Here is a 25783-nt window from a genome sequence, read left to right on the forward strand (position 1 = left end):
CTATGAAATATCCAATTGTGTGATCGTCCCATTTGGCCGGTCAGGGGCACTATGGTTCTTCCTGAGCTCTCCAACTCCAATCAAATCCCGCTCTTCAAATGACAACAATAACAAGAGCACCGCTTTTCACAGCAGACCAAACACAATGGCTTAAAAACGAGGTAAGACTACATTTTTTTTCCACCTATTTCTCAAGCCTATTTCTCACAATAGACTAGGACTAATACATTTTGTTATGGGGATCGGGAGTATAGGATCAACTGATATTTTCTAGAATACGTAACATGCTTTCGTAGTCCCTTTCACTTAAATGTAATTTTAGCTCCTCAAGAGCCCCGCAAAACTTGTCCAATTGTCGGTGCGTGTTATCCGGCTATGAGCTACTCGGGGTGAGGGCGCTGTGTGTATGAGCGTGTGGGTGTGTTTGTGCGCGCGCGTGTGTGTGTGAAGGACTAGCACAAATTAATCTCCAGCTCCGGCGAAGGGAAAGATGATGGCCGGTGGTGGTGGTGAAGCAGCAATGGACCACAACGGAATCTACTCATCGGGAAACCTCCATAACCTGCAAACAAGCCACTTGGAGGTGGACAACTCCGACTCCCGTAAGCGACCGATGGAAACTCCGGCGGAGGAGACCAGCTGTATCAAGCGCACCAACACTGTAGGTAAGAATTTAATAAAAACAAGGACCCATTAACAAACGAATCGTTCCATTGAAATTCGCTTCCTTTCATACCGACGTTGGGAAACCATTTTTTTTCATTATTGCGTGAATTAACTGCATCTGTTTTCAATCCCCTGGTGAGCTGCACCTGTGCAATTGGCGTTTTTCCCGTTTTTTTTTAAACTCGCTGTGTCATGGGGGTTTACTTCAATACACAGTGGCCCCTTTATGGCAGGTTGTTACCCTCCCTGCTTTTCTCGTTTAGGGGGCTATTCAGGTTCTTAACAAAGAAGCAAAGGAGATGAGTATTTCAAGCATCTGTTTAGAAATAAAATGCTCATATAAGGGGAAAATTCTTCTTGGCAAATTTCATTCATTGAATTTATAGTGTTAAAATAAAACAGTTGGTAATGATGACAAAAGTCAGTCGATTGCAGTTAAATATGTGCTTGGCTACAGAAAAGTAAATAGATTTCTCACTCTCAGGGACTTTAGTTACTACTGTGGACTACTATTCAAAAGTTAACTGATTCAGAGTGTTCCCTGTCTGCTGCCTGTCATTAGCTTGGGTAGGATCAAGCACCCCCGTGACACTTGTGAGGATAAGTGGTTCAGGGGATGAACTAATATATATATATATGTATATATGTATTCGACCCCTTGAACTTTTCAACCTTGCACCACATTTCAGGCTTCAAACATAAATATATAAAATGTAGTTTTTGTCAAGAATCAACAAGAAGTGAGCTACAATTGTGAAGTGGAAGAAAATGTATTGGATATTTGAGACTTAAAAAAAACCCCGAAAAATATGTCGCATTTACTTTTAGTGTAGCAAACTCACACCAGAAGTTCAGTGGGGGTCTCTGGTATCAACCTCCTTTTGTATATGCATTTCTCAGTATAAAATGCACCTGCTCTGTGATAGTCTCAGGGTTCTGTTTGAAGTGCAGGGAGCATCATGAAGACCAATGAACACACACCAGGTGGGTCAGAGATATTGTTGTAGAGAAGTTAAAAGCCGGATTTGGATAGAAAAACCTTTCCCAAGCTTTAAATATCTCAAGTAGCACTGTGCAAGCAATTATATTGAAATTGAAGGAGTACCACATCTACCAAAACGTCACTCTAAACCTCCACCTTGACCAAAAGATTGATACCGCCAAGAGGTCCGATATGTTATATTTTTATGTTTGAAGCCTGAAATGTAGCAAAAGGTTGAAAAGTTCAAGGGGCCCCGAATACTTTCACAAGGCTCTTCTTCTAGTCAATGGGGTTCAGCAGAATGTTGGGAAAGCAACTCTACCACTACTTTTTATATTTAGTAAAGTTGGACTATTTCGTATCTTGGAACATAAGGTTTCCCCAATCAAAAATTTTCAGAAGCTGAGTATTTTATAATTAAAAAGTTTTATAAATAGATGCTGTAATTTTTCCTCAATTATGACAGGCTTTTTTTAACTACATGATTATCATTTAAAAAAAACACTGCATACAATAAAATATTTATTTGTTTATTCAGTTATTTACATACAATATTTTCTGAAAGAGGCAAAACTGCGAGGTTTGTTTTAACACTAATAATTTAAAAATTCTACTGGCTAGTTTTGTGCATGTACCGTAATTTTCGGGCAGTATAACACACTCAGACATAATCTACCACTTTTGACAAGAAAACTGTCCTAAATTAGCTGGTTCAAAACGTGGGAAAAGACTAGAGTCTAAATAGCTGAAAATAAAGATAGTAACAAAATAGAATTAGATAAGCCATGGAGTAAAAAAAAAAAACATGACGTCTCCACATCAACACTAAAATGCATACAATCACTGATATCAGTTTTGATCCCATGCTCAAACATTTTCAAAAACAGCTCTCCGAGCCAAAACAACCTAGTTTTTAAATTGCTACTATTTATAATAAATGCACGGCTGTGTAATGTGATTTAATTTTATGCATGCTTTGAGGGCTTACTAAACATGTTTTCCCCATAGAGGCTGGACTGTGGTGGAGTTCATTATTATTACATCCTAAAAATTTGAGCTCGCCTTTCTGAGCCACCACTATAATCACAACCTCTTGTCCGCATCTGATATTGATCATGTTCCTTGTAGCCGAGTGATCATTAACATGACTGTCAGTTGTAACAAAGAAAAGAAAGCCTGTGCTCTTAGAGCTGAACCCCCCTCGTCGTGCTCTGGAAGCTATACGGACACACACACACACATTGAATGAGGCAGATCCCCCGCTTTTATCATCACTTCTGTTTTCAAATGGAATATATTTCATTTATTTCCAACAACCGATTCACCGACCCTCTGTTACTTGGCAAAATTGACAAAATCTTCGTGTGGCTTGATTTTTTTAGGATTAGAGGTGGTAATCTATTGTTGCTAATGGAGGGGTTGGCACAGGATTGTGTGATGTTCCTTTTTTTTCCGTTAGATTTTTTGGGTGGGAAGGACACAGGTGCCCTTGCAGCGCGATGTGACGTGAGCGGACTGTGAATTTGCCAGGTGGCAGTGAAAGAGAGAATGAGAGGAGGGATAGGAAGAAAGATAGAGCAAAGTGAGACATAGATGGGGGTCTATGAGAAGCTGTGTCTATATACACTCAGTATGACATGGTTCGAATATTCTGGAAGGCTCTTAGAGCAATATTAGGCCTTGATTTTTGTAGATTCGTGTCGTTTTCCTCGGAACGTTCTCTTAAATGACGCTCGACACGCAGGAACTTAAACGACAGGCGCGTTGCAGTCTCTTAAGATACCACTCGGTGTGGGATTTATAGGCGTAGTGATTGGCTTCATCACCCCCCTCCACCATTCTGCGGCACTGCCATTTGCAATGGTTGATGAGCCCCTCCGCCCTCTCAAACATGGCCGTCCAAGGTACCGGGGGTGGGGGCGAGTGGGTGGCGTACGAAACACTGTCTCCGATCACTCCTTCTCCACATCCTTCATCATCTGCCCGTATTATCAATACGGCGCTTCATTCACCTTTTGAAGGTCACGCCACATGCCCCCTCCAGTCACTTCTTAAGCGCCCCCCCTCAAATGCTTCACCTTGTCAGTTTCCGCCAAAAAAGTGAGTAAAGGGACTGCCATACTTTATAGTGCTGCGTCAAAAGAGGCGGAGTAGGAGAAGAAAATTAAATTTTTTGGGACTGGCTTTGGGGGGTGGGGACATGACGTGTTTGGGAAAAAAGGCGCGCCATTGGCCGAGGGGAATGTCATTCCGGCGTGCTGCCGCAGATGGACAGACCACTCGATGAATATGGATGAGAGCAGTGAAAAGGGTGATGCGGCAGGGAAGCCCCCCCACCGCCCCCCCTCCGCCTTCACACCGATGCAGGCTCGAACAATACGCGCCGTCTTTCACTGAAAACACTGAGAGTCTGCATTAGCATTTTCGCAGACAATTGAGGCTCTGGCCAGCTGCAGACATGGCTCGGACGCTGCGGTGAAATCCTCTTTTTTTCTTCCACCCGCCGATGAAACAGACCTGAGTGAAAAAAAAGGTCCGCTGGCCGCATTCCTCAACACTATGGTCGCACCTATGCCGAGGCTAATTTTAAGATCCCCTTCAAAGATTGTGCCCCGGCATTGATGGCGATCTGACACGGGACTTTGGAAGCATCAGATCTCACAATGGGTAAGCGTCCAAAGTCTTTTTCAATGACTTGTTGAATTTAATCTTCCTAGAGACATGCCGCCTTGTACACTTCAGTCATTTTGGTTGCGCCGTCCTTGCCTCCCTTCAGCGGCAGGTTCATCTATTGAGATGCACAACGGGTACTGCTAGTGTGGAAAAAGCGTGGTCAGTCAATCATAAGGCATCTCTTCCTGACCCACCCCCCTTGGATGACTTTAACTAAATATATTTTGGCTCAGCATCTTCTCCAAGCCAACATCCTACTATTGTAAAAATGGGCTTGAACTAACACCCCACTGGCTCAGCATCCCAATGTACCCCACTGTTTGACTTCCCTGGCGGATTGCAGCAACAGATTGCTGTGTTTACTCTAGCACATGATGCCATTAAAACCTGTTACTGTGATCTCACACACTAGGTTGGAATTAATTATTGACTAATGACTGCAAACATGGCTGCAAGGGTGATAGAGGGAAGCGTCGTGGTTTCCTCACTCCCTCCTGGCTTTACTTGATGATAAACTGAAAGTTACGCAGTGGGTTTGGGCTTGTCTGTCAACAACAGGTCTTTCGATATTTGGATTCTGCAACCGGCGTAATTCAACTCGAATTCTTGGGAGGTTGGGATGAGCTCATAGTCGATGGTTCCAATGCTTGACAGCAACCATGTTGATCATGCATGATCTTTCTTTTTTTTCACCAAGGTCATTTCATTATTTTCCGTTGTGAGGATTGCGAAGGAAGAACAGATTACCTGTACACATCATTAAAACCCAAAGATCAGGCCATGGCCTCTGCGGAAAAATGCAATTAGCGTTTTTTTTTTTTTTCCCGGCTGTTTCGTCTATAATAATGATCTTGGACTCCTTGGTCAGTTGACAAGTTTTTGCAATTCCATCGCCTGACATGGTGTGTAGAGGAAATTTGCAATGTCGCTGTGATTCTATGAACTGTCACATATTAGTCTTTCTGTTTGCTAGAATCTTTCATTAAGGGTGGTGCACTCAAAACAGTGTCTGAATGGAACATGAGTGGCATATTAATGCAAACCGGAGAGGGGCTAACACTTAGACTGTGTTCTTCCTTTACGTTAAAATGCAAGGGTCTTCACGTCAACCCGAAAATGCACACAATTATGGGGCAACAGGTTGGTTTCACGCATATGGACCCTCCTTCTTATCCATTCAGCTTTCTCCTACCACAATGAATTCTCTTTTGTAAGATTATGGGGTAAATGATCATGTATTGAAGTAAAAACTGTAAGCAAAATCATGCTCGGTGTCCTTTACGTATCAGCCCACTTGAGTGGCGTCACCCTTGAGGCAACCGAGCAAGATTTAACATGACGTCACTGCATTGGAATCAGGATGCAGGGGTGAGCATTTGTAACAGCGCTCCATACCAGGAGGACCGAACCAGTGAAGTACACTCTTTTGTATGACATCATCTGAACATTTTTCTTTTCATTTGTCATTAGCCTCACGCGAAATTGCCGTATGCTTCGCTAGACTCCCTTTTTATTTATATTCAAGGTCAATATGAATTTAGCATACTCATGATGAGTAGGACATCATTTGCAGCAAATGCTTCTCTCTCAATTACTTACTATTAAGGCTATACTTGAACAGCTAAAAGGGTGTAACCCATTTGGCAGTTGTCAAACTAACCTCCTTTCAAAATTTAAGTCATAGAAACTAATTTGTGGGCTTTGCTGCCATACAGACCTCTTATGACTTCTTATAAATTATGGATTGCATTAGAAATGTTTTAATTCGTCTTTTACAATACTTAATTGTAAGTGACATTGGTACGGCGTTGCATTTAGACACAGCGTGGACCCCCCCACCCCCCCAAAAAAACCTTTAGGTTTTTGCAGTCCAAAAAGCAGGTCATCATTCTTTGGAAAAAAATGTAGGACACGAAAGAGCATACAATAACTAGCCTGATATGTTAATATTTGAGGTACTGAAACTAGAGTGTTCTATTTGACTATAGAGGTGTTCCTGATTCGACACAGTTATAAAGCTTTTCTTATTTTGTTAAACATACGACCTGTGGGCCAAAAACTGTCCCTTGGAGGTTTTACACTGGCCTGCATGGAGAATATTGATGAAAATGGGATTAGGTTTATATTGAGTTTGATCATTTCTGACTTTATGTTTAAGGCCTTGAATGTGTACAAGTCCAAAAGTGTTATTTATTGAGAAGGCCAAGGCATTGTGTGTTTGACATTTCGACCGTTAGGTTTATTTTTTTTAGTTTTATTTGTTTAATGTTTGCCCCTATGGGTGTGACGGCACATGGCTGTGTATCGACATGGATTGGTTAAGCATTTCCAATAATGCCTCAATCAGTACCGTCATAATGTCATCTATTGGATAGGAGTTAGGTCAGATTTTTGTAGTCCTATGTGTTTTCCCCAGATTGTTTCATTTATTTTTTTCTAATTAAATGAGATTTAGCTATCAGATAAACCATCTATCTTAAATGTATAATATAGTCCTGGAAAGGCAATGCTGGCCATATAGTTGCAGAGACCAGATAGATGACAAAATGTACAGTATCACACCATCTGTGTAATTTATCGCGCCCTGAAGAACAAAATCCATGGCTATTTTGTACATATAAATCAGTATATGAAACAACCAACAGTAGTTTATCCATATCGGACAATAAGTCGATATGTACTGTAGTAATTGAAAAGTGACACGCCTAGATAGAAGCCCTTTGAATCGTATTATTCGGTCATCTATTTTGGCTAATATTGTAATGTTGTCCGAAGAATTAGTATTGTTTCACATAGTCATGAACTGGATGATTGACATCCTATGTGCAAATGAATGCTATTGTTATCAATGAGCAATTTATCTCATGTTCAGTGTCTCGTGAGATTTTTCAACACGTAAGACACACTGTGGCTGATTGGCGACCAGTCTAGGGTGTCGTCTACCTTTTGCCCGAAGTCAGTTGGGATTGGTTCCGGGCAACTGATATTGATAAAGTTTGATGAAGTTCAGGGCTAACATTAATTAATTTTTCACTGCGCACAAATATCGGCTCCAAATATTGATTATCGGCCTCTTCTGACTACTAATCATCGGCATCCGTCCTGAAAAATCCATATCGGTCAATCACTAGAATAAATGAATGATAGTTAATATCAGCGTTATTCCATGATTTTACTGGACTACTACCCCACTTGACATCAAATTAACCTTTAGTTGGCACCATAGCTACTATGATGACATTGACCCTAATGTCTATGATAATCATGCAGAGCACTTATATAAGATGAGACCGTTTTTTTTTTTACATTCTTTCTCTCTCTCACAGAGGAGGGTGAATACTTCCTGAAGGTGCTGATTCCTAGCTATGCAGCCGGCTCTATAATTGGCAAGGGCGGCCAAACCATCGTACAACTACAGAAAGAGACGGGTGCCACCATTAAGCTGTCGAAATCCAAAGATTTCTACCCAGGTAAGAGGACATCCATATTTTTGATGAAAACGATAAAAAAGAAAAGAGACAGTGCCATTACAGGCCTAATACAATCCTTTAAAGTCTTAAGTCTCCTTCCAGATGTTTGTAATGTAAAAAGTCAGACCAAGATTAATAATTTCCAAACCCTCACATATTCAATCTGGAATCTGTCAACTCTAACCAGGAGTTTGAAGAAGTACATGACTGAAATATTATAAAAAGTATATGCATAATCATGCACACCCGTAGTATATGTGTATATATGTGTGTGTGTATATATGTATATTATTCAGTAATCAGGGTTTCTAAAAATGAAATGAAAAAGAAATTAAGGGTTGTGCAGTATTCAGTAAATCATAGACTTTGCAACAAGTGGAGGATGCTTTATTTTTTTCCCTATACACAAATACCCAAGGGGAATCTGTGTTTGTCCTTCATGCCTCAGGGGATCCTACAAACTGCAAAAAAAAATTAATAAATTCATTATTTCCACAAATAAATAACATCTGTTGCATATTGAGCTTCTTATCAGAACCAGATGTTCATAGAACGCATGCAATCAAAAGTATATCATTTCTGTGTTCCAGTGTCCTTTGTGTTGGTAAAATCTGGAATTCAATTATTGCTTTTAATTTAAGTATATGGAGCCGCTCCATAAAAGATGAGTTGAACAAAATGAATGCAAACTCAGAAACTTAAAGACTGGTTTAGACAGATTATGTACTTAAATCATCATTTTCTACATAAAAATAATTAACAGTCAAGGATGACTGCTTATGACCTATTGATTAAAAAATCAGTCAGACACTTATTGACCCGGAATATGACAACACAGTAGTATGGTGCAGGTACCATTTATGACCCATTTTACTTGCATAAATGCAAATGAGTTTTTCAGTTAAATGCAAGCATTTTTATAATACTTTCTCCAATAAGCCTAGGAGTGAACAGTTGAAGATAAAAAAAAAACATCTGTAGGTGTACGGAAATGTATTTTAATGATAACTCATTAACGACTAGGAACAATTTATGTGGTTAAAGTAAAGACGTTGGTGTTTGACTTTCTTTTCAATTTACACATGGCAATGGACCACCACCTGCTCTGTAGCATTGCTGCTCATCTCATAATTGTGATGAGTGACACGATTGATGGATAGAGTGCTGGCAACGCTTTGATTGGGTGCTTGTCCTGGCTCACACTAGTAATATGAAACATAATCCAGACATGCTAAATAGCAGAATACGCAATATAGAGGGACAAAACTATTGTCACTTTTTTATCTTTTATATTAAATGTGTGATTGTTTGTAGTTTTGACATAACAGATGTTTCCTCCACTTGGTTTACCTTAGGTAGTAATAAGTCACTTAGCATTTTGGCTGATGTCGCATGCTAATACCATTACACACAGTTCACACCCTCATTTGTCTTCCTGCGGCGTTGTGAGCACACTCCAACACCAGCAAAATGTCTCACAGAAGAAATGAGGGGACAACAAGCGGTGCAGCCATTTTCTAATGCATGGCTCTCTGCGACTCCCACCAAGCTCACCTCGCACCTTCCATCTGTGAACATGAGCATCATTGATGTGAGTGTACAAAAAAGTCCTGATGGGGACTGTAAAATTAGGCCTCGGTGTCGATGGCAGACAAGAGTTAGTAGAGATGGTGAGGAACGGGGTTGATGCATGATTGTATGTGAGAGGAGACGGGCCGGCCATTCCAGAAATAGCCTGTTTCAATCTCTCTCGGGAGACATGACCCCTCTCTCAGCTGTACTCAAACTACTCCAACATAAGCCAAGTTTCCGCTTTCTTTCCCTTTCACTCTGTATTTCTATCAGATTAGGTTCCTAGTTGTAGTTTAGATGTCTCGGCCCAGTTGCCGAGTGATTACCATGCCCGCCTCTCAGTTCCGAGATCGAGGGTTCAATCTTCTGTGGGTTCCGACCTTCTCGTGTGAAATTTGCCTGTTTTCCCCGGGCCTGAGCTGAGTTTTTTCCAGGTACTCTGGTTTCCTCCCACATAACAAAAACATGCTGGTTGAATACTCTAAATTGGCCCTAGGTAGTGTGAATGCTTGTCTGTCTCCTTGTGCCCTGTGATTGGCTGGTAACCAATTTAGGGTGTTCCGTGCCTGTTGGCTATTGTTACCTGAGCTAGGCTCCAGCTCCCACATGAACCTTATGAGGATAATAAAAATGAAATGAATGAATACAGTGACACCTCTATTGCCTCTAAATACAACATTTTCAGGTTACGAAACACTTTGCACTTTTGCAAATGACCGTCCCATTTTACGAAACTTGTCTCATCCAGTAGTTTAATACATTTTACTTTGCAAAGTAAAACATGGATTTTGTTACTTTATTTTCCTCATGTTTTGCTTGAAAAGCTAATTTTCGCTTTAACAAATTTCTCGCTCCCCCATTTATGTAGCACACTGTACTTGCATACATGCACCCACTCACATTGCGAGCCACGCATACTACACCCACTTAGACTCAGTGATTCACATCACCACGTTTAATCTCTCTGAGATGAGAGATATGTGGCAATTCAAAAATTTGATTCAAACCAAAAAACAGATTAACCTCTTTTGGTGAAATCAGTAACATGCTAGATATGGGTCTCCAAACTATTCCACAAAGACCCGCCCGCAGTGGTTGCAGGCTTTTGTTCCCACTAATCTACGGTTTAACCAATATGGTTTCTTCTGAAACAAGCAGTACCCGACTGCAATCATCTGATTACACTTTTAAGATACCAGATTTTTAAAAATATATCCGTTTTTATCTGGTGGAATGAAAACTTACACCTACTGCAGCTATTGGGGGCTGGTTATGAAACCTATGTGTTAGATTGTTAGAAGTTGTGATTTTATAGAAAACAAAATGCCATTATATAAATTTACCAATTTAACCAAATATTAGCAGACATCTCTAAATGATTAGTCTTTGGTGAGAGGTGGGTTTTGAATAACTTTTATTAACAGTTCTTCTTAGAAATCAGTCCGTGTTGTAAATTGTAAATGTTAATATTCAATACTTATGCTTAAACAAGCTTTTGAATGTTCGACGTCACCAAAGGTTATGGCACGGACAAGTAACTGTTTTGTGAAATGAGAGGTGATTAGGAAGCAACCTGAAGCTTGCACTGCTGTTGGACACAAATAGAGAAGCAACTGGTTGTGTTGAGCCTTCGTATCGCATGGCAACCAGGTCACTCAACACAATAAAAATGACAAGATCTGAAATATAGTCTACAGAAACATTAAGACAATATTTAGCTTAGCTCTTTACCTTTCAAGTAGTTCGAAAGAAAACAAGATACATCTGGTTCGAGGGCGAAAACGGATAGTTGGTGGCATTAAGCTTGTAGGTATATGTGTACGTTGTACGTAATCTCAAGTATATATTTTCACGGTCTGGTTTAGATTTTTTTTTTAAATGATTCAATTTCAATTATGAATTGATGCAGAACATGTTTTTTCTTCAGCACCAGGAAGTCACTGATTGGTCCATGAACATTGTCATTTTGATGTGTCGCGGGGCACAAACAAAAATGTTTGAAATAACTTGACTATCATCATCAAATTACTTAAATTAATGCGAAAGACGGGGCAGTCTCTAATCTTCTACCCTAGTAAAATAGGCTAACTTTTATCTTAACTCGTGGAACATGTTATACAGGCTGTTCAAACAAGCACTTGCTGCTGGATTATGGGAGGAAACCGGAGAAACCGTAGAAAACCCACGCAAGCCCGGGGCAAACATGCAAACTTCACACTCAAACCTGCGTCCCCAGAACTGTGAAGCCGACACCCTAATTACTAAGCCTAAAACCAAACTTGTTTGCAAAATGTCTCATTACCACCTTGAACACTTAGAGTGCAACGAAAAAGTAGGGGTAATAGGTGGCATCTCGTGAAAAAAAATCAAAGAGTAGATTTCAAGTTGAAACTGCAGTACGTTCTTGGCTGTGAAGAGCTTAACCAAATAGTAAGAAGAATTACGACTGTTCATTCAAGATGAAGATTGGAGACCTTGAAAGTCACTGGTATCTTTGACAAAGCTAATGAAATGGGAGGTCTACTACCAGGAATATTTCTGAATTGGTGCCAACAAAGTGTCTGCAATTCTAGACTTGAAGTATTTCTTGCGATATTTATAGTATAGCCCACAGTAATGTGAAGTCACCGATAGTGAGAGTCTCCAATCAAAATCGGAGTAGTAATTTAGATGTTGGAATCTCAATGGTAGATGGTCAGATGTTTGTATGTCTTGAAGGCATCTCATCTATGATAACATTGGAAGCATAACTTTAGATGATGACTGTCATTTGGCAGCTGAGGCATTGCTCTGATTCGAACATGGCTTCACTAAAAATGACTGGAGCTATTGTATTTTTTTTTCATGTCAACAGGAAAAAGGTGATTAGGTGTATTAAGCAAACAAATGTGTTTTCATATTCATTCGCAGTGTGGTGAACCCAGTGGCGGGCCATGCATTTCACACTTAGGCCTTCATTCTTGCTCCATTGGAAATATAATTTATTAAATGTTTCAATATGAAAATACAATCCGGAAGCAGCGCAACCAGGAGAAAACCAGATATTTTTCAGGCCAACCAAAAATCATTGTGGACCCCAAGGGCCCACCACTGGGTGAACCCTGTCTTATTACAATTAGGCTTTTGTTGTGGCATATCTTTTTCCAACTAATGGAAACCAACGGGAAAAAAACAAAGCGGATTAATTAGACATTCCCCCTGTTTTTTATTTAGAAAAAAAACACCCTGGATTTTAAATTCCTTTGAACTGTGGCTATTATGCAACAGTCTAAATAAAACTGCGAATTGTGTATTTTACTATTTGGAAATGTTACTAATAATGAAGAATTTATGAGTTGACATAAAAGCACATTAGGTTAAAAGCCTGCTTTGGAGTACTTCCCTCTGCATCTTTATCACTTCATAAATTACGAGCAGGTGCAACAAAACCAACTGTTCGTCTCCGCGGTTCCAAACGCTTTAGACATTTAATTCTTTGCCCACTTATTTGCCATTCGGCACGCTTCGTATTTGGATGGCTGCCTACATCGACTCCTTTGTAGTAGACCTTTATTTTGACCATAATCCATAATAACTACAGCCAATACTCAAATTATGTAAACATGCAATTAACCTTCGTAAGAAGAGTAGTAACCCCAATGAGATGTTGATGATACTGTATTCAACTAAGCATTAGCTTGTCCAAAAGGTTAAGCGAGAACAAATGAGAGCAAAGTAGAAGTATTATTATTAGCTGTAATTTACTAAAGTAAGTGTTGTTGCAGTAGCTTCTTTAGAGTCTTTATGCCAAGCGCACTCGACCGTTGGTGTTGGGTTATCCGCAAATTGTGCTGATGACTGCTGGAAAAAAATCTTTCTAAATAGTATTCAAAGTGGAATGACGTATTTGTTGTATGACGAGTGCATGGGCTGTCAGTTCCTAGATGCAGCAGTGTTGACAGATTGGGCAGCTTTTTTTGGAAACCCTGAGGTGCTGCATCCCGTTGATTTTTGATGTCCATACTTGAGTGCTGAACTGGAATAATTATTTCTCTTGTAGCCAATACCAAGTGCAGCGGGTGGTTGAGGACCCTTGAGTGAGATTGAATGATTTAATAGGTCAGGTGAGATTACCTTTCATTTACAGCAGCTTTGTTCTGTTCCTCATCTTGAATTTGTCGACAGTGCAAATTGCAATATGATAGAAGATTTACAGAGTTATGATTGTCTTTCAAATATAGTAGAAATAGTGCTGATATTATCATCATAGTCAAGACTAACTTTACCAAATTCATTTTGGACTTCTTTGGACATGATTTTGCTTGTTCAATTATATTCTTGGTAATACTTTTTATTTCTCTTTTTTTGTGTGCCTGTGACACATTCTGGTTATGGACTTTTATTTGCCTTTGGGTTAAATTTTATTTGAATTATAATGTCACAGCCGCAAAGTCATCTGGTGTGTGTATTTGCCTCCCAGGTTTGGGACTGGAATCGGGGCTTCTAGGGTATATTCACCCCGAGTATGCATATTTATTTTGATGGCACTCTTATCTTATTCCCATACAAGAAAAAAACATTTTATTCAAGTAAAACTATAACCTGCTCAAATATGTGTAAATGGCTATTTCTTGTGTTGTGGGATCGGCTCCCTACTACTAATACACTATTTTATTTTATATAATTTGACAGGGATTTCTAACCCAACTTCACTTGATTTGGATTTGCAAGAAAATGAGTCCAAATGTGAAAAAGAAACCAAACCTGCTCTTATTTAATCATGTAAAATGTGGGTTTAAGGCATTGTCACACTGCTTTTATTTTTTAGTCAAAGGTGGATAGATCACTACGATATTGATACTCGCCCGAAAAGATTTCTTAAAAGAGATTAGCTAACTTGCAGTATTCCCTCAAGTAACTTTGACTCAGTGGTGTTTGTTCATCTGCTAAGCTCAATATTCTCCAAACAGTGTTCTTGGGGTGGATTCAATCCTACTATTTCCTTTTGAAACCATGCAAGAAGCTACAATGATCTACAGACAAAAAAATGGAATGTTTGGAGTATAATCTCACGATTGTAAATAATGTAAATACGTTCTTAAATAATATAGGCAGAGAAAGAACCCAAGAGCTTTTTGAGCCACTTGGATTTGCAAGGCAAGACTCAATATTAGTGTGGTGAATGTGTTACATCACTGAAGTGGACCCCCACCACATACCCCCTCCTTTTGAGTCACTAACCAAGCGTGCTACTTTCTTTCAGCTGTTTCTCAGTAGATTGTATTGATGGGGTGCGAGGCAATGTCAAGGAATAATTTTCATTGCCAGAAAGTCTTTATATAAATGCAGATTTAGGCCAATTACTACTGTTAATTCTTTTAGAGCCTATTGATGTAAATGATCATTTTTGTTTATTCTCATTGTCATTGCAGGAACAACAGAGCGTGTCTGTCTGATACAGGGTACAGTCGAAGCCCTCAATGGCGTCCACAATTTCATTGCCGAGAAAGTCCGCGAGATGCCCCAGAGCGCACAGAAGCCAGAACCAGTCAGCATACTACAACCACAGACCACAGTCAACCCTGACCGTATCAAACAGGTGTGTGCCTATAAGCAAAGCCATCGATCATTCCCAAAATTGAAGGATATTTTACACCCCAACCCTTCAAACTTGAAATAATTCTCTTATCGTAATGCCAACAAACAAAAAAAACTAAGTGATGCAACAAAGTGTGGATATGAGGCAGTCACTCTGGGTTATGTAAAAACTACGGAAGGAAACGCTTATTTTTCAAGAATTTTGGCACCAAAGTGTCCTTCGAAACTTGAAAGAACATCTGTTGAAATTTAAAACAAGTATATGCCAAATGAAAGGTTGTGCATACTCAGAAGTAGTTTACTGACTGTTGAAAAATATGCAGTTTGAGTGTCAAATCTTGTAACAGATCCCTTAATTTGCATTAGCATATATCAGATTCCCGCCTAGAACAAACACTTAAACCAGACACTGGATTTTGATATACTCTGCAGGCACCCACGTGGGACCTATTGAGATATTTTTGTATGCTCTTTGGGTTTGTTGTCCTGTCGTCCATCATTGTGTACACTTTAGTTGTGTTGTGTATTTGGCACATTTCATTTCCCGGCCACCTTGTTTATTAGTTACCAATGTTACTTATTCTCTGGGCCATGACCCAGAAGCTGGCAAGGTCTGGAAAAAGTGAGGTTATGTGGTTATTTTTACCTCCAGTTTTTCATAGCAAGACAAGAGCCCCGTGACAGCTGTAGCTTAAACCCCTAGGATTAAAAAATGGCCAAGTAAAACGAGCGCTGGCATCACTCCGACCCAGTCTGTCAGAGTGTTCCCTGTTCTGTTTATGATGTTAAAAGGCTCTTTTCATTTCCCACTGCAACGCACTATACATGATTCATATTTTTCCGCAGGCCAAACTGATTGTGCCCAACAGCACAGCTGGGCTGATTATTGGCAAGGGAGGAGCCACAGTCAAAGCGGTGATGGAGCAGTCCGGGGCATGGGTGCAACTCTCGCAGAAGCCTGAGGGCATCAACTTACAGGAGCGAGTGGTAACAATCAGTGGTGAGCCTGAGCAGAACCGTAAGGCGGTGGAAATCATAGTACAAAAAATCCAGGAAGACCCTCAGAGCAGCAGCTGCCTCAACATCAGTTATTCCAACGTCTCCGGCCCCGTTGCCAACTCCAACCCCACCGGATCGCCCTATGCTAACACAGCCGAGGTGTTGCCTAACGCAGCCGCGGCAGCTGCAACTGCCTCCAGCCTTCTGGGCCAGGCCGGCTTGACGGGAATGGGTGCCTTCCCCGCTGCCATGTCTAGCTTCTCCGGCAATGACCTCCTGGCCATCACGTCGGCCCTCAACACACTGGCCAGCTACGGCTACAACACCAACACCCTGGGCCTGGGCCTTAACCCCGCAGCGGCCTCTGGTGTCCTTGCCGCGGTAGCAGCTAGTGCTAACCCGGCAGCCGCCGCCGCGGCCAATCTCCTGGCCTCCTATGCTAGTGATGCCTCCGGCGGCCCTGGCCACCCTGCGACAGGGCTTGGTGGTTTCTCGCTAGGTTCTCTCGCGGCTGCTACAGGTGCTTCCAATGGTTACCTAAACGCTTCATCCCCACTGATGGCCTCCTCCCTGTTAGCGACAGAGAAGCTGACAGACGGAGCCAAGGACGTGGTGGAAATTGCCGTACCTGAGAATCTGGTGGGCGCAATTTTGGGAAAAGGAGGAAAAACGCTGGTAGAGTACCAGGAGCTAACAGGGGCTCGCATCCAGATCTCCAAAAAGGGAGAGTTCATACCCGGTACTCGGAACCGTAAAGTCACCATAACAGGGTCGCCAGCGGCTACACAAGCGGCGCAGTATCTGATCAGCCAGCGAATCACCTATGAGCAAGGCGTACGTGCTACCAACCCGCAAAAAGTGGGTTAACAGGAAAGAAGGGGAGGAAGGAAAGAAAGGAAGGATGAGGACAGAGCTAGAGTGGAATTATGGAGGTTCACAATGAAGAAGCGAGACGTCCAAATATATGTTTTAATATTTCAGAATCAAATGAGAGGCTCAAAAAGGAGGATGATGAGGAGGAGGAGGAGGACAGGGGGGGAGAGACACCGAAGACAAGTGTGTGTTATATTTGAATGTGTTTTAGGACGGACGTGTCCTAATGTTTTTTAAAAGTTTGTGTCGAGTCCTTTCTGACGATGGAGATGAGAGTAAAGCTGAACTGGTCCACTGCCAAGCTGCAGATCAAGGGTGAGGCAAATGGTTTCACCTTCCTCTAAAAACCTCATTGCTGATTTACTTTTTTGTTGTTGTTGGTTTGTTTGTTTTTTTGTTTGTTTGTTTTTAATCTTGGTTCAATGGTTTTGATGTCAGTTGCAGACCTCAGCTCCCGGTGAGTTGAGCGTGTCCACTGAAGTTCCAGCCATCTAAAGCGGCTGTTTCACAAATCTTTCTCTTTGTATACAATGCAGAAGGTCCTGTTACAGGGGGAGTTGTTTTACAACAAGCACCTGAAGCCACCTCAGTTTACGGGAAGCAAATAATTTACTTAATACCTATGTTGACATTTGTTGAAATCTTATACTACTGTAATTGAAATGTCTAAATTTGGGTATTTTATATTTTTAGCCATTATTTATTAATATTCTAATTCAATTCAAAATCAATTTAAACCTGTCAAGGCAGGTTGATCTGAATGTAAAATAAGTACTATTTGCCTATTGATATTTTTTATTTACAGGGATCAAATGTTTTGCAGTGAAAGAAATGTAAACGTGAAGCCTAGTCGGAACTTCACAGTCGCGATGTGAGTGTGTAGTTCGCGGGTTCAATAATCCATGTGAGAGGATAGAGGAGACACACAGGAATGTATAAATATATTATTAACATGATAACACATAACGCTCCCACAAATGCACAAACATTGAAACAGATCCAGTCATGGCAACAAACACCCCAAAATATATTCATGTTTAACCCTTTATTGGTGCTACAGGATTAGACATTTACTGTCCCCATTATGTCATTAAGTTCTCCTGCTCCCACTTACTTGGCTGAATTTGGTTATGGCCTAAAATGTACCTGTCAACATTTTGCCTTATTCTCATATATTCACATCCCTAGAACGATCATAATTCTAAGAATTGCGCTCAGACACTTTCTGTCTAAGGGGAACCGAGCACTATCGAGAGCATTTTATATTTGAATCAATATCTGCGAACAAACCAACTATTGCAACACCAAGGGTAACCAAATATTGTTCGGAGGCATCCTCTAATAAAAGGGAAAAAAAAAAAACGAGTGACACTTGAAAAGAAGGCTTGGTCACAGCTTCCATGTGAGCCATCCTTCCCAATTTGCATCAACAGAGAAAAGATTCTTTCAGTTCTTTTGATCAATCCCTCAAACACGGGACTCATCAACCACTGGAGAGGTATTTAATAAAACATCACTTAAATATTTTGTCTTTCACGAATGATGGTGAATCTCAAGAATGGGAGGCCAAATTTTGAGAGCATTTCGAAGCACTCAAAGAGTACCTTGGCCTCCCTCAGTGCTGCTATCCATTGTGTTCATCCTGAGTACTCTTAGTCTATAATGACTGCACTGTGAGACATTAAGAACACGATGTGAGGCTGGTTTGCCACCTCTGAGATGCGTATGCATATATAATTCCATCTGCCCATCTTGGTCACGCAGACGAGACCTGACAAATAACTGAGGTACATCTCCATAAACGCATATATGCCTCAATGTTTAATGTCGTTTGCCAGGACGGTACACTGCACTTAAATTAGAGGATGTGGTCTGAGCCACAAATTAATGTCTTTCATTTTTCCCAAATATATGTATACCCCCCAAATCAGACATCTTCCAAATAGTCCCTGGCTGCTGTGAGGGTTGTAAACAGTGCTGATTAGTATCTAGAATGTTTGAACCATTTGCCGTATTTCGCGGACTGTAAATCGTACTCGAGTATAAGCCGCACTAGCCAAAGAAAATGTACGATAAAGAGGAAACAACATCATCGTATATTGATATTTGGGGGGTGGGGGGTTTATTTGATTACAGACTAACGAAATGTAAAACAAAAGCCAAATGAGGTATTTGTTACCATAACGTTAAGTTATTTAGTAGCCTGAACTTGGGTGGGCAAGTGTCAGGCTATTCATAAATTCCAAACGCTTTAAAAAAAGAGAAATAAAAACTGTAATAGCCATAAAACAAATGCAAATTTACCACAACAGAAGCGTATAATGACTGGTACACTTTAGTTGGTATCTCTTTGTGACCATCTTTGCCTTAGGCTTTTGAGGAATAATTATCCAGTAGAGATCAGTGTATGAGGTTAAACGCTAATGTTATCGTACAGTAGAGGTCGTTTTATGACATTAGACTCTAACTTTACACTAGTCAGGTGTACATGTGTGCTTACTTTTGTGGTGTATTTATGGAGGTACTTTTGTCTTTAGCCATGAGTCAAATTTACAACAGAAGTGAGCACATACGTCTGACTGGCAAACATTAGACATTCGGGCCATAAAACGATCTTTACTGAAAGACCAATTCTGAAAAGCCCAAGGCAGAGATGATGACAAAGTGACATTATGAATGTGTATTTACCACTCAGCTTTTGTTCTTTGTATGTTGCATTTGTGTTGTGGCTATTGGCTCCCTCGTTTTTTATTTTCTTTTGCCAAGTTTTTTCAATTTGAAAATTGCCCCCCGCATAACATAACAACTCTACAAAACACAGCAAATCCATTAATTTTGTACTTATGTATAAGTCACATACTCAGCCTAAAGGGTAAAAAAAAAAGTGTGGTTTATAGTCCGGGAAATACGGTTTGGGGCATAAATTTAACCCAACGTCTTTTATATCTCAGTTTTTCTTCAATTCTGAATTCTACTTTGCAACCCAGTGGAATTTTTCTGTGAATATTTAATGTGGCTTTTGCCACAGTGGGTCGACCTCTCTTCACGGATGCCCACCAAGCCCTCGATACCAATCTGGCTAATTGTGAATTGTCCTATACTAGAACATTGTACTGCCCAATGTTTGAAGCATATTATAAAATATAAGCACAAAGCAAGGGGGTTTACCAATGCAACTGGACTGCTTGATTGCAGGGAGCTCTTCTTCAAACCTCTGATCAAAACAGTGCCAAATACTGTATCTCTGCACCTCATTGACTTTCCTCTTTCTCTCCACATCGTATTTTCCCCCCTCGCATTTCGACGTTTGTCATCATTCTGTGACCTAATAATAGCTTTCTATGGTTGTTTCCTTCTGTACAGTACACTGTGCTCTCTCTCTCTCCCTCTCTTTCTCCTTTCTCCCGTCTTGTCTTCTCATGAGCGGCGTTGGGCATACTACTGGTGGGAGTTATGCACTAGGTCAACAAAAAAAAAAGGTCCCAAACTATTTTACCAGGCTGCAGAGTTCACAAGGCTAAAATGCACAGAAAAACATCTGCCTCCAAAACTGTGACCACCCACTACTTAGTAGATCGAACCAGCAATTTTATCTCCAAGTTTCCAATTCAAACGATAACAATGAAGAAATAGGATTATGGGGGGGGGAAAAATTGAAAAAAAAAAGTGGAAAAGGACTTTTTTTTCCCAGATGAAAGCAGATATTGGTTGAGCATTCATGATTATTCATATGTCGGCCAAACAAGCGGAACTCATGTCACAGCCTCGTAACAAAAACAAACAGAGAGAAGTGTAAGGAAAGTATGTCGGGAAGTAATGTTTGTGACCTCAAAGCTAAAAACGATGACATCCTTTATGCATATCCTCTTATCTGAAAATGACTAGAATTCATTTCTGTGGAATACAATATGTCATGTCATATGATCTATATGTACTTTATTGTAGCTATTCTAGTTTGTAGTCTAAATGCAGTCCAGCGTTGTCAATACAATGTGAACTATGTTATACTCGTGTGGATGATGGGAGTGCCAACTAAGCCTGATTAAGATTAGCTTTGCGATTTGTTTGTGCATTATGATGACTCATCAGCCGGTGGTGTCCATATTTCTGTCACTGATTATTTAGTTTGACAGTAAGAAAATGTAAAGAATATTGGAAGCAATATAGTAGCATGTTGTCCTGTTTTTGTGTTTTATGTCTGTTGTATGAACATTTGAAGTTACTAAAATTTTGAATGAATAGGTTTACATGTACTTTTTGTAAGTTATGAAGATGCTGCTATTTGATAAGTAAACTATACAAAATATTTTAGTTGAAAAGATGTCTGGTCGGTTGATTAGAGATACGTTCCCAAATACGGGAACATATGGAGAGGTGTATAGAATATACTATACGGTATGGATAAGATAATACAAGTAATAATAATAGACTCCATAGTACAACCTGTGCCAATCTAGACCTCTGCAGCTTCTGAATTTGTAGATGTGCGATCAATTGTTAGATATCAATAACTTGTTTAGAAGTGCTGATCAAGTGCCAACCAAACACTGTCTTTTAAGTTCAGAAAAAAAGATAATCAATGACATTACGTGGGAAAACAAAGGACAAAAAAAAACTTGTCTGTGCATTGTTTTATCCCATAGCTACATAGAATAAGAGTAAAAGATTGTGATTTTTATGGATCCATGTTGTTTTACACTCCATGCATCCCTTGCGTGTTTGTTTGACCTGTGGCTTAAGTACTGCTGTTTTTTTATTTTTTTTTTATTTTTGTTGTCACAATGTCTCTCTATTGGCCAGCATGGACTAAGCATAACATGTTATAAGCATTCATAACATAGCCATTAACAATCAAAAAAAAATGTGTTGTGGAGTTAGATGTTATCTTTTTGCACGTCTTCTAATGCATGGTATCAAAGAAAAATTTTGGAGGAAAAAAAAAGGGACAAAAATTTTGCGAGCTGACTCGTACGTAACATTCAGACCGCTGCATGCAGTCAAAGGTAGAGCACTTAAGTTTTACTCACCTCATGTTTATGAACTTGTGTTTTAATGTTGTGAGTTGGAAAGGAGTTTTATTATTGTCATGTTGGCCCAGAAACACAGCACTCATATCTCAGATTAAAGTTGATATCTCCAGACGTCATCAAAGATATTTTGTCTCATACGTAGAAGTTTAAGAAGTTTAAACGAAAAAAAAGGGAAAATAGCAAATGTGAAAATCTTAATTGGCTCCTTGTTTTGCCTCTTATTTATTAAGGATAACAGACACTTATTCGACTTTACAGGTTAAACCTCAATGAACCTGTCTTTTTTTTGTTTAATTGTTTAACCACAGCTTGAACGACTTCTAATCTATGAATGTAACCATTTTTTTTCAGTTGATAATGTAAAAATCAGGGCAGGAATGTCACAAACATGTAGAGTTAATATCTATGTCAGATTTCAGCTATAGTCAGGTAGGCCTTTCATGGCCATTGTCATCAACCCAGATATGTTTAACCCAATTTCCAATTCACCATTCTCATGATCTTGTTTGGTGTTGCATAATTGCACTTTACTGATAATTACTTCATAGTAGGTGTGAAATGAAAGAAACCATGTTGATTTTACTTTCTTCTGTTGTTTTGGGGTTTTTTTTCTCTAATGTAATTTGTATTTATTTATCCTGTTGGGTGAATAATGGAAAGAGTTTAGAGACGCAGCATGCATGCGTTTCTTCTCTGAAAAGCATCATCCTTCGCATTCCCTTTTCACTTTGTCGTCCATCACCGAGTGCTTTGTGCGAGACCACGAGAAATCTGTGGATTGTCTTTTTATTTGCGTCTTTGATGACCGTGTCTGAAAAAAAAAAAAATTAAGAAAACGCACGTTGGTTAATCGAGCCAATCTCTTTTCAATTCTCTGGGGGCTGAAGGCGCTAAGGGATGCCTTTTTGATATTGTAGTCACGTCTGAGAGGCATAATCAGCACCAGCAAAACGATGATTTTCTCTGCCACCTCAACACGGATAAACTAATGGAGGAAATTAATTAGACGTAAAAAAAAGGCTGAAGGCCGAGTTACACGACTGATCTTTACGTGTCATTCTCTTAGGCTTTCAGCCCTCATTACTCCACTACTGCATTTACTGCTACATCTGAATGCCAAATGGATTACTGTGTCATTCCAAAAGCATATTCACTCAGTATGCGTCCTGGACATTTCGTTGGCCTTCGTCGAGCTCTTTGGCGAGAAGGCTAAGGACTGGTTACGTCTACAGACTGGCTTAAGGCTTCTTGCCCCCCCCAAACCCCAACTCCCCACCCTTAGAAACCACATCGACCTGCGCCTCACTGTCAAAACAGCCTTCACGATTACCACAGTTTGTGTTTCAGTCCAATGAGCAACCAATACTGTTTTCACCCTTGCCTAAAAATATTTCTGACAACTTTCATCTGAGAAAAGAAGATTCTTGCCAATCAACGTTGGCCATTTTTTTTGTTTTTTTTTTTGTCTTGGAGCCTTTTTAACCTCCCACCAACTTGGTTGACTTCTTTATCCCCAAGAACTCATGTATTTGTTGGATATGTTTCTCGCCATGTTTACTGTCAGTGATCTATAATGTTTCTTTTCTGGTTCTCTGGCCATTGAGCAGAGTTTAAATCTTGCTTAAGTGTACACAGAAGGGAGCATGCCAGTACATTGCAAACATTATTCTACATTGTGAATGTCTTTTTTTTAATTTTTTTTTTTACTTTAGCTCTCTTTGTTACATCTCAGAGTAAAAAAAATGGACTGACAGCATACCTGTTAATATAATAATTCAACTTAAATTGGCAGACAACACCTACTTTAATGACCTTCAAGTAAAAGACACAAAGTAATGAAGTATACCAATTGCGAAATTCTTAAGACTTCTGATAATGGAGAAAATGTTAGAATAAATGCTTATGAGAGCAGCCATTGCGGATGGAAGGCACAAACACTGATACACTTGAAACAGGTCAAAACTAGATAAGATAATAAGCATACACACACTTTTTCAGTCCCTCAATGTCTGTTTTATTTCTCCGTGTTGGACTATGCCAAAGCACGCTTCACTTTCCAAGTCCATTAAAGCTTGTTTCGTCTATAGGAGCAAATAGCACAGTGGGTAGACAATTTGTTACAAGTAGGCGAGACAATAAAGCGATGCTCGCATTAAATTAGTAATGGCATTTAAAGAAAAATTGACTACGCTTGTGAAATAACAGATTTTTTTTTTTTTCTCCATTATCACACATCGGAAAAATGAAATTCTCGGCTTTTAAAACATGAAAGAGGTGATGTCTATCACTTTAAGGTCAATTCTATATATTTTATTTGGGAATTTTGTCTTTCATTTATCATAATGGAGAATGTGAGAAAATCCCCATGTGTTAATTAACAAACCTGAAGGGCTTTCAAGTCCAGAATTTACTTCTCTTTTTAAATGGACACACTCATTATCTTCACAAACTATAAAGTACAATGCCTAATAGTGCCAATGTGGGAAAACAAGTGAAAGGCTTTTTATTTGTATTTATTTTTTTATTTTTTTTGTCAGGGTGAGTGCCAAATAATTCTAACTGAGCCAAAAGGCTTTAAGCCGATTCAACACTATGTTAGCTGACTGGAATGGTTAGTGGATCCATTCCTTCTTGACAAAGATCACCCTAATTTTAAGACATCCGAGCTCCAGCACCATTGTTATGCTGCCAGTCTGTTTTGAGCTTTTGTCAAAGAAACATTTGAGAAGCTGTATGTTTTCAAGATGAAAAACTGTTGAAGACAAAGACAGCTACTGAGGCAGGAGAGTGGGAAGATTTTTAAAAGTGTCATTCTCTTCTTTATTTCAACATTATTCATAAATAGATTTAACGGTAATGACTATTTAATGTAACTGTAGTACTGTGTTTGTAAAAGAAATTCAGTGAGTTGTGTTTTATGACTCGTGGACTACCAGTGAAGTCAGCATTTCAGTGTTAATAATGAATTGTTTTTTAAAGATTATTTTTGCGACGGCAACAAAGTCATTATAAATGTTCATTTTAACATCACTTGTCTTCTGTTTCTTCGTTTTCTCCACCTTGTCTCTTTCGAGTCTGTCTGATATACGACAACTGCCAACAATACATCCCATAAAAGTCAAATGCAATCGACGCTAGTCTGAAGCATTGGAAAACAGATTCAACTAAAACAAATCTATGCCTGCAAATGATCTACACTTGGTTTTTAACAATTAAAAGACAATTAAATATCAGCCGGCCCTGACTTTAAAAACACACTGTCTGTCATTCATATTCAAATTCACATGAATCTTACTCAAATCCAAATATGGCGCATCTCATCACAACTAACCTTTGGATTGTACACTTGCACTTATTGGTTTTATTGAATCTTTCTCTATATCTATACATATATATACAGATAGGTATAGATATATAGATAAATAGATAAATAGATATATCACGAGGAAACAAACATCCAATCATAGCTAGGGGCAATTTACAGTGTCCAACCAGCCTACCCTGCATGTTTTTGGTATGTGAGAGGAAACTGAGTATCCAGAGAAAACCCACACAGGGCCAGGGAAAGGATGCCAACTCCACACAGGAGGACTGACCTGGATTCGAACCCAGGACCCCAGAACTGTGAGGCCAACGTGCTAATCACTCACCTGCCGGGCCACCAGCAACAATATTTCAAGAAAAACTTTAGGTAATATTGTGGTGGGATTAGCAATGACATCAGCTTCTTTTTATTATTACAAATGAACCATATAAAGTGAGCCTTCTGTCTGTATTCTAGCACATTTTCTGTTCAGAATGGCCAGGAATCAAACCTGCACCCTCTCTCAGTTACCCTCAGGTGAGAAACGCGGTACGTACACCTTGGACTGATCATTCATCGCAAAGCACGTATAGGAAAACCGTAAATTATAAAGTTAATATTTTGCGGTAAGGTAAAT

At 39.7% G+C, this 25783-nt stretch overlaps 1 protein-coding gene across 4 annotated transcripts; it reads left to right on the forward strand.

The window, feature by feature from the left end:
* Positions 1–24872, forward strand: nova1 (NOVA alternative splicing regulator 1). 4 transcript variants are annotated; one of them, XM_077740535.1, is made up of 5 exons: positions 1–161; positions 451–665; positions 7648–7791; positions 14775–14941; positions 15787–24872. In XM_077740535.1, exons 2-5 carry the CDS (start codon positions 491–493, stop codon positions 16804–16806), a joined length of 1506 nt encoding a protein of 501 aa, XP_077596661.1. In that variant the 5' UTR covers positions 1–161; positions 451–490; the 3' UTR covers positions 16807–24872. The 4 variants fall into 4 exon arrangements, with proteins under 4 accessions (XP_077596661.1, XP_077596662.1, XP_077596660.1 ...); XM_077740536.1 differs by having other exon boundaries at positions 474–665; XM_077740534.1 differs by having other exon boundaries at positions 2–161; positions 485–665.
* The last annotated feature ends 911 nt before the right edge of the window (positions 24873–25783 follow it).

This window comes from Stigmatopora nigra, chromosome 19 (genome assembly GCF_051989575.1).
Source record: "Stigmatopora nigra isolate UIUO_SnigA chromosome 19, RoL_Snig_1.1, whole genome shotgun sequence".
NCBI classification, from domain to species: Eukaryota; Metazoa; Chordata; class Actinopteri; order Syngnathiformes; family Syngnathidae; genus Stigmatopora; species Stigmatopora nigra.

Excerpts from the sequence above, each read along its gene's own strand:
- nova1 (XM_077740534.1), top strand. The coding sequence starts at position 99 with ATGACAACAATAACAAGAGCACCGCTTTTCACAGCAGACCAAACACAA. Across the intron at positions 162-484 it reads CACAATGGCTTAAAAACGAG|GGAAAGATGATGGCCGGTGG; the intron begins GTAAGACTACAT and ends GCTCCGGCGAAG. Across the intron at positions 7,792-14,774 it reads ATCCAAAGATTTCTACCCAG|GAACAACAGAGCGTGTCTGT; the intron begins GTAAGAGGACAT and ends TTGTCATTGCAG.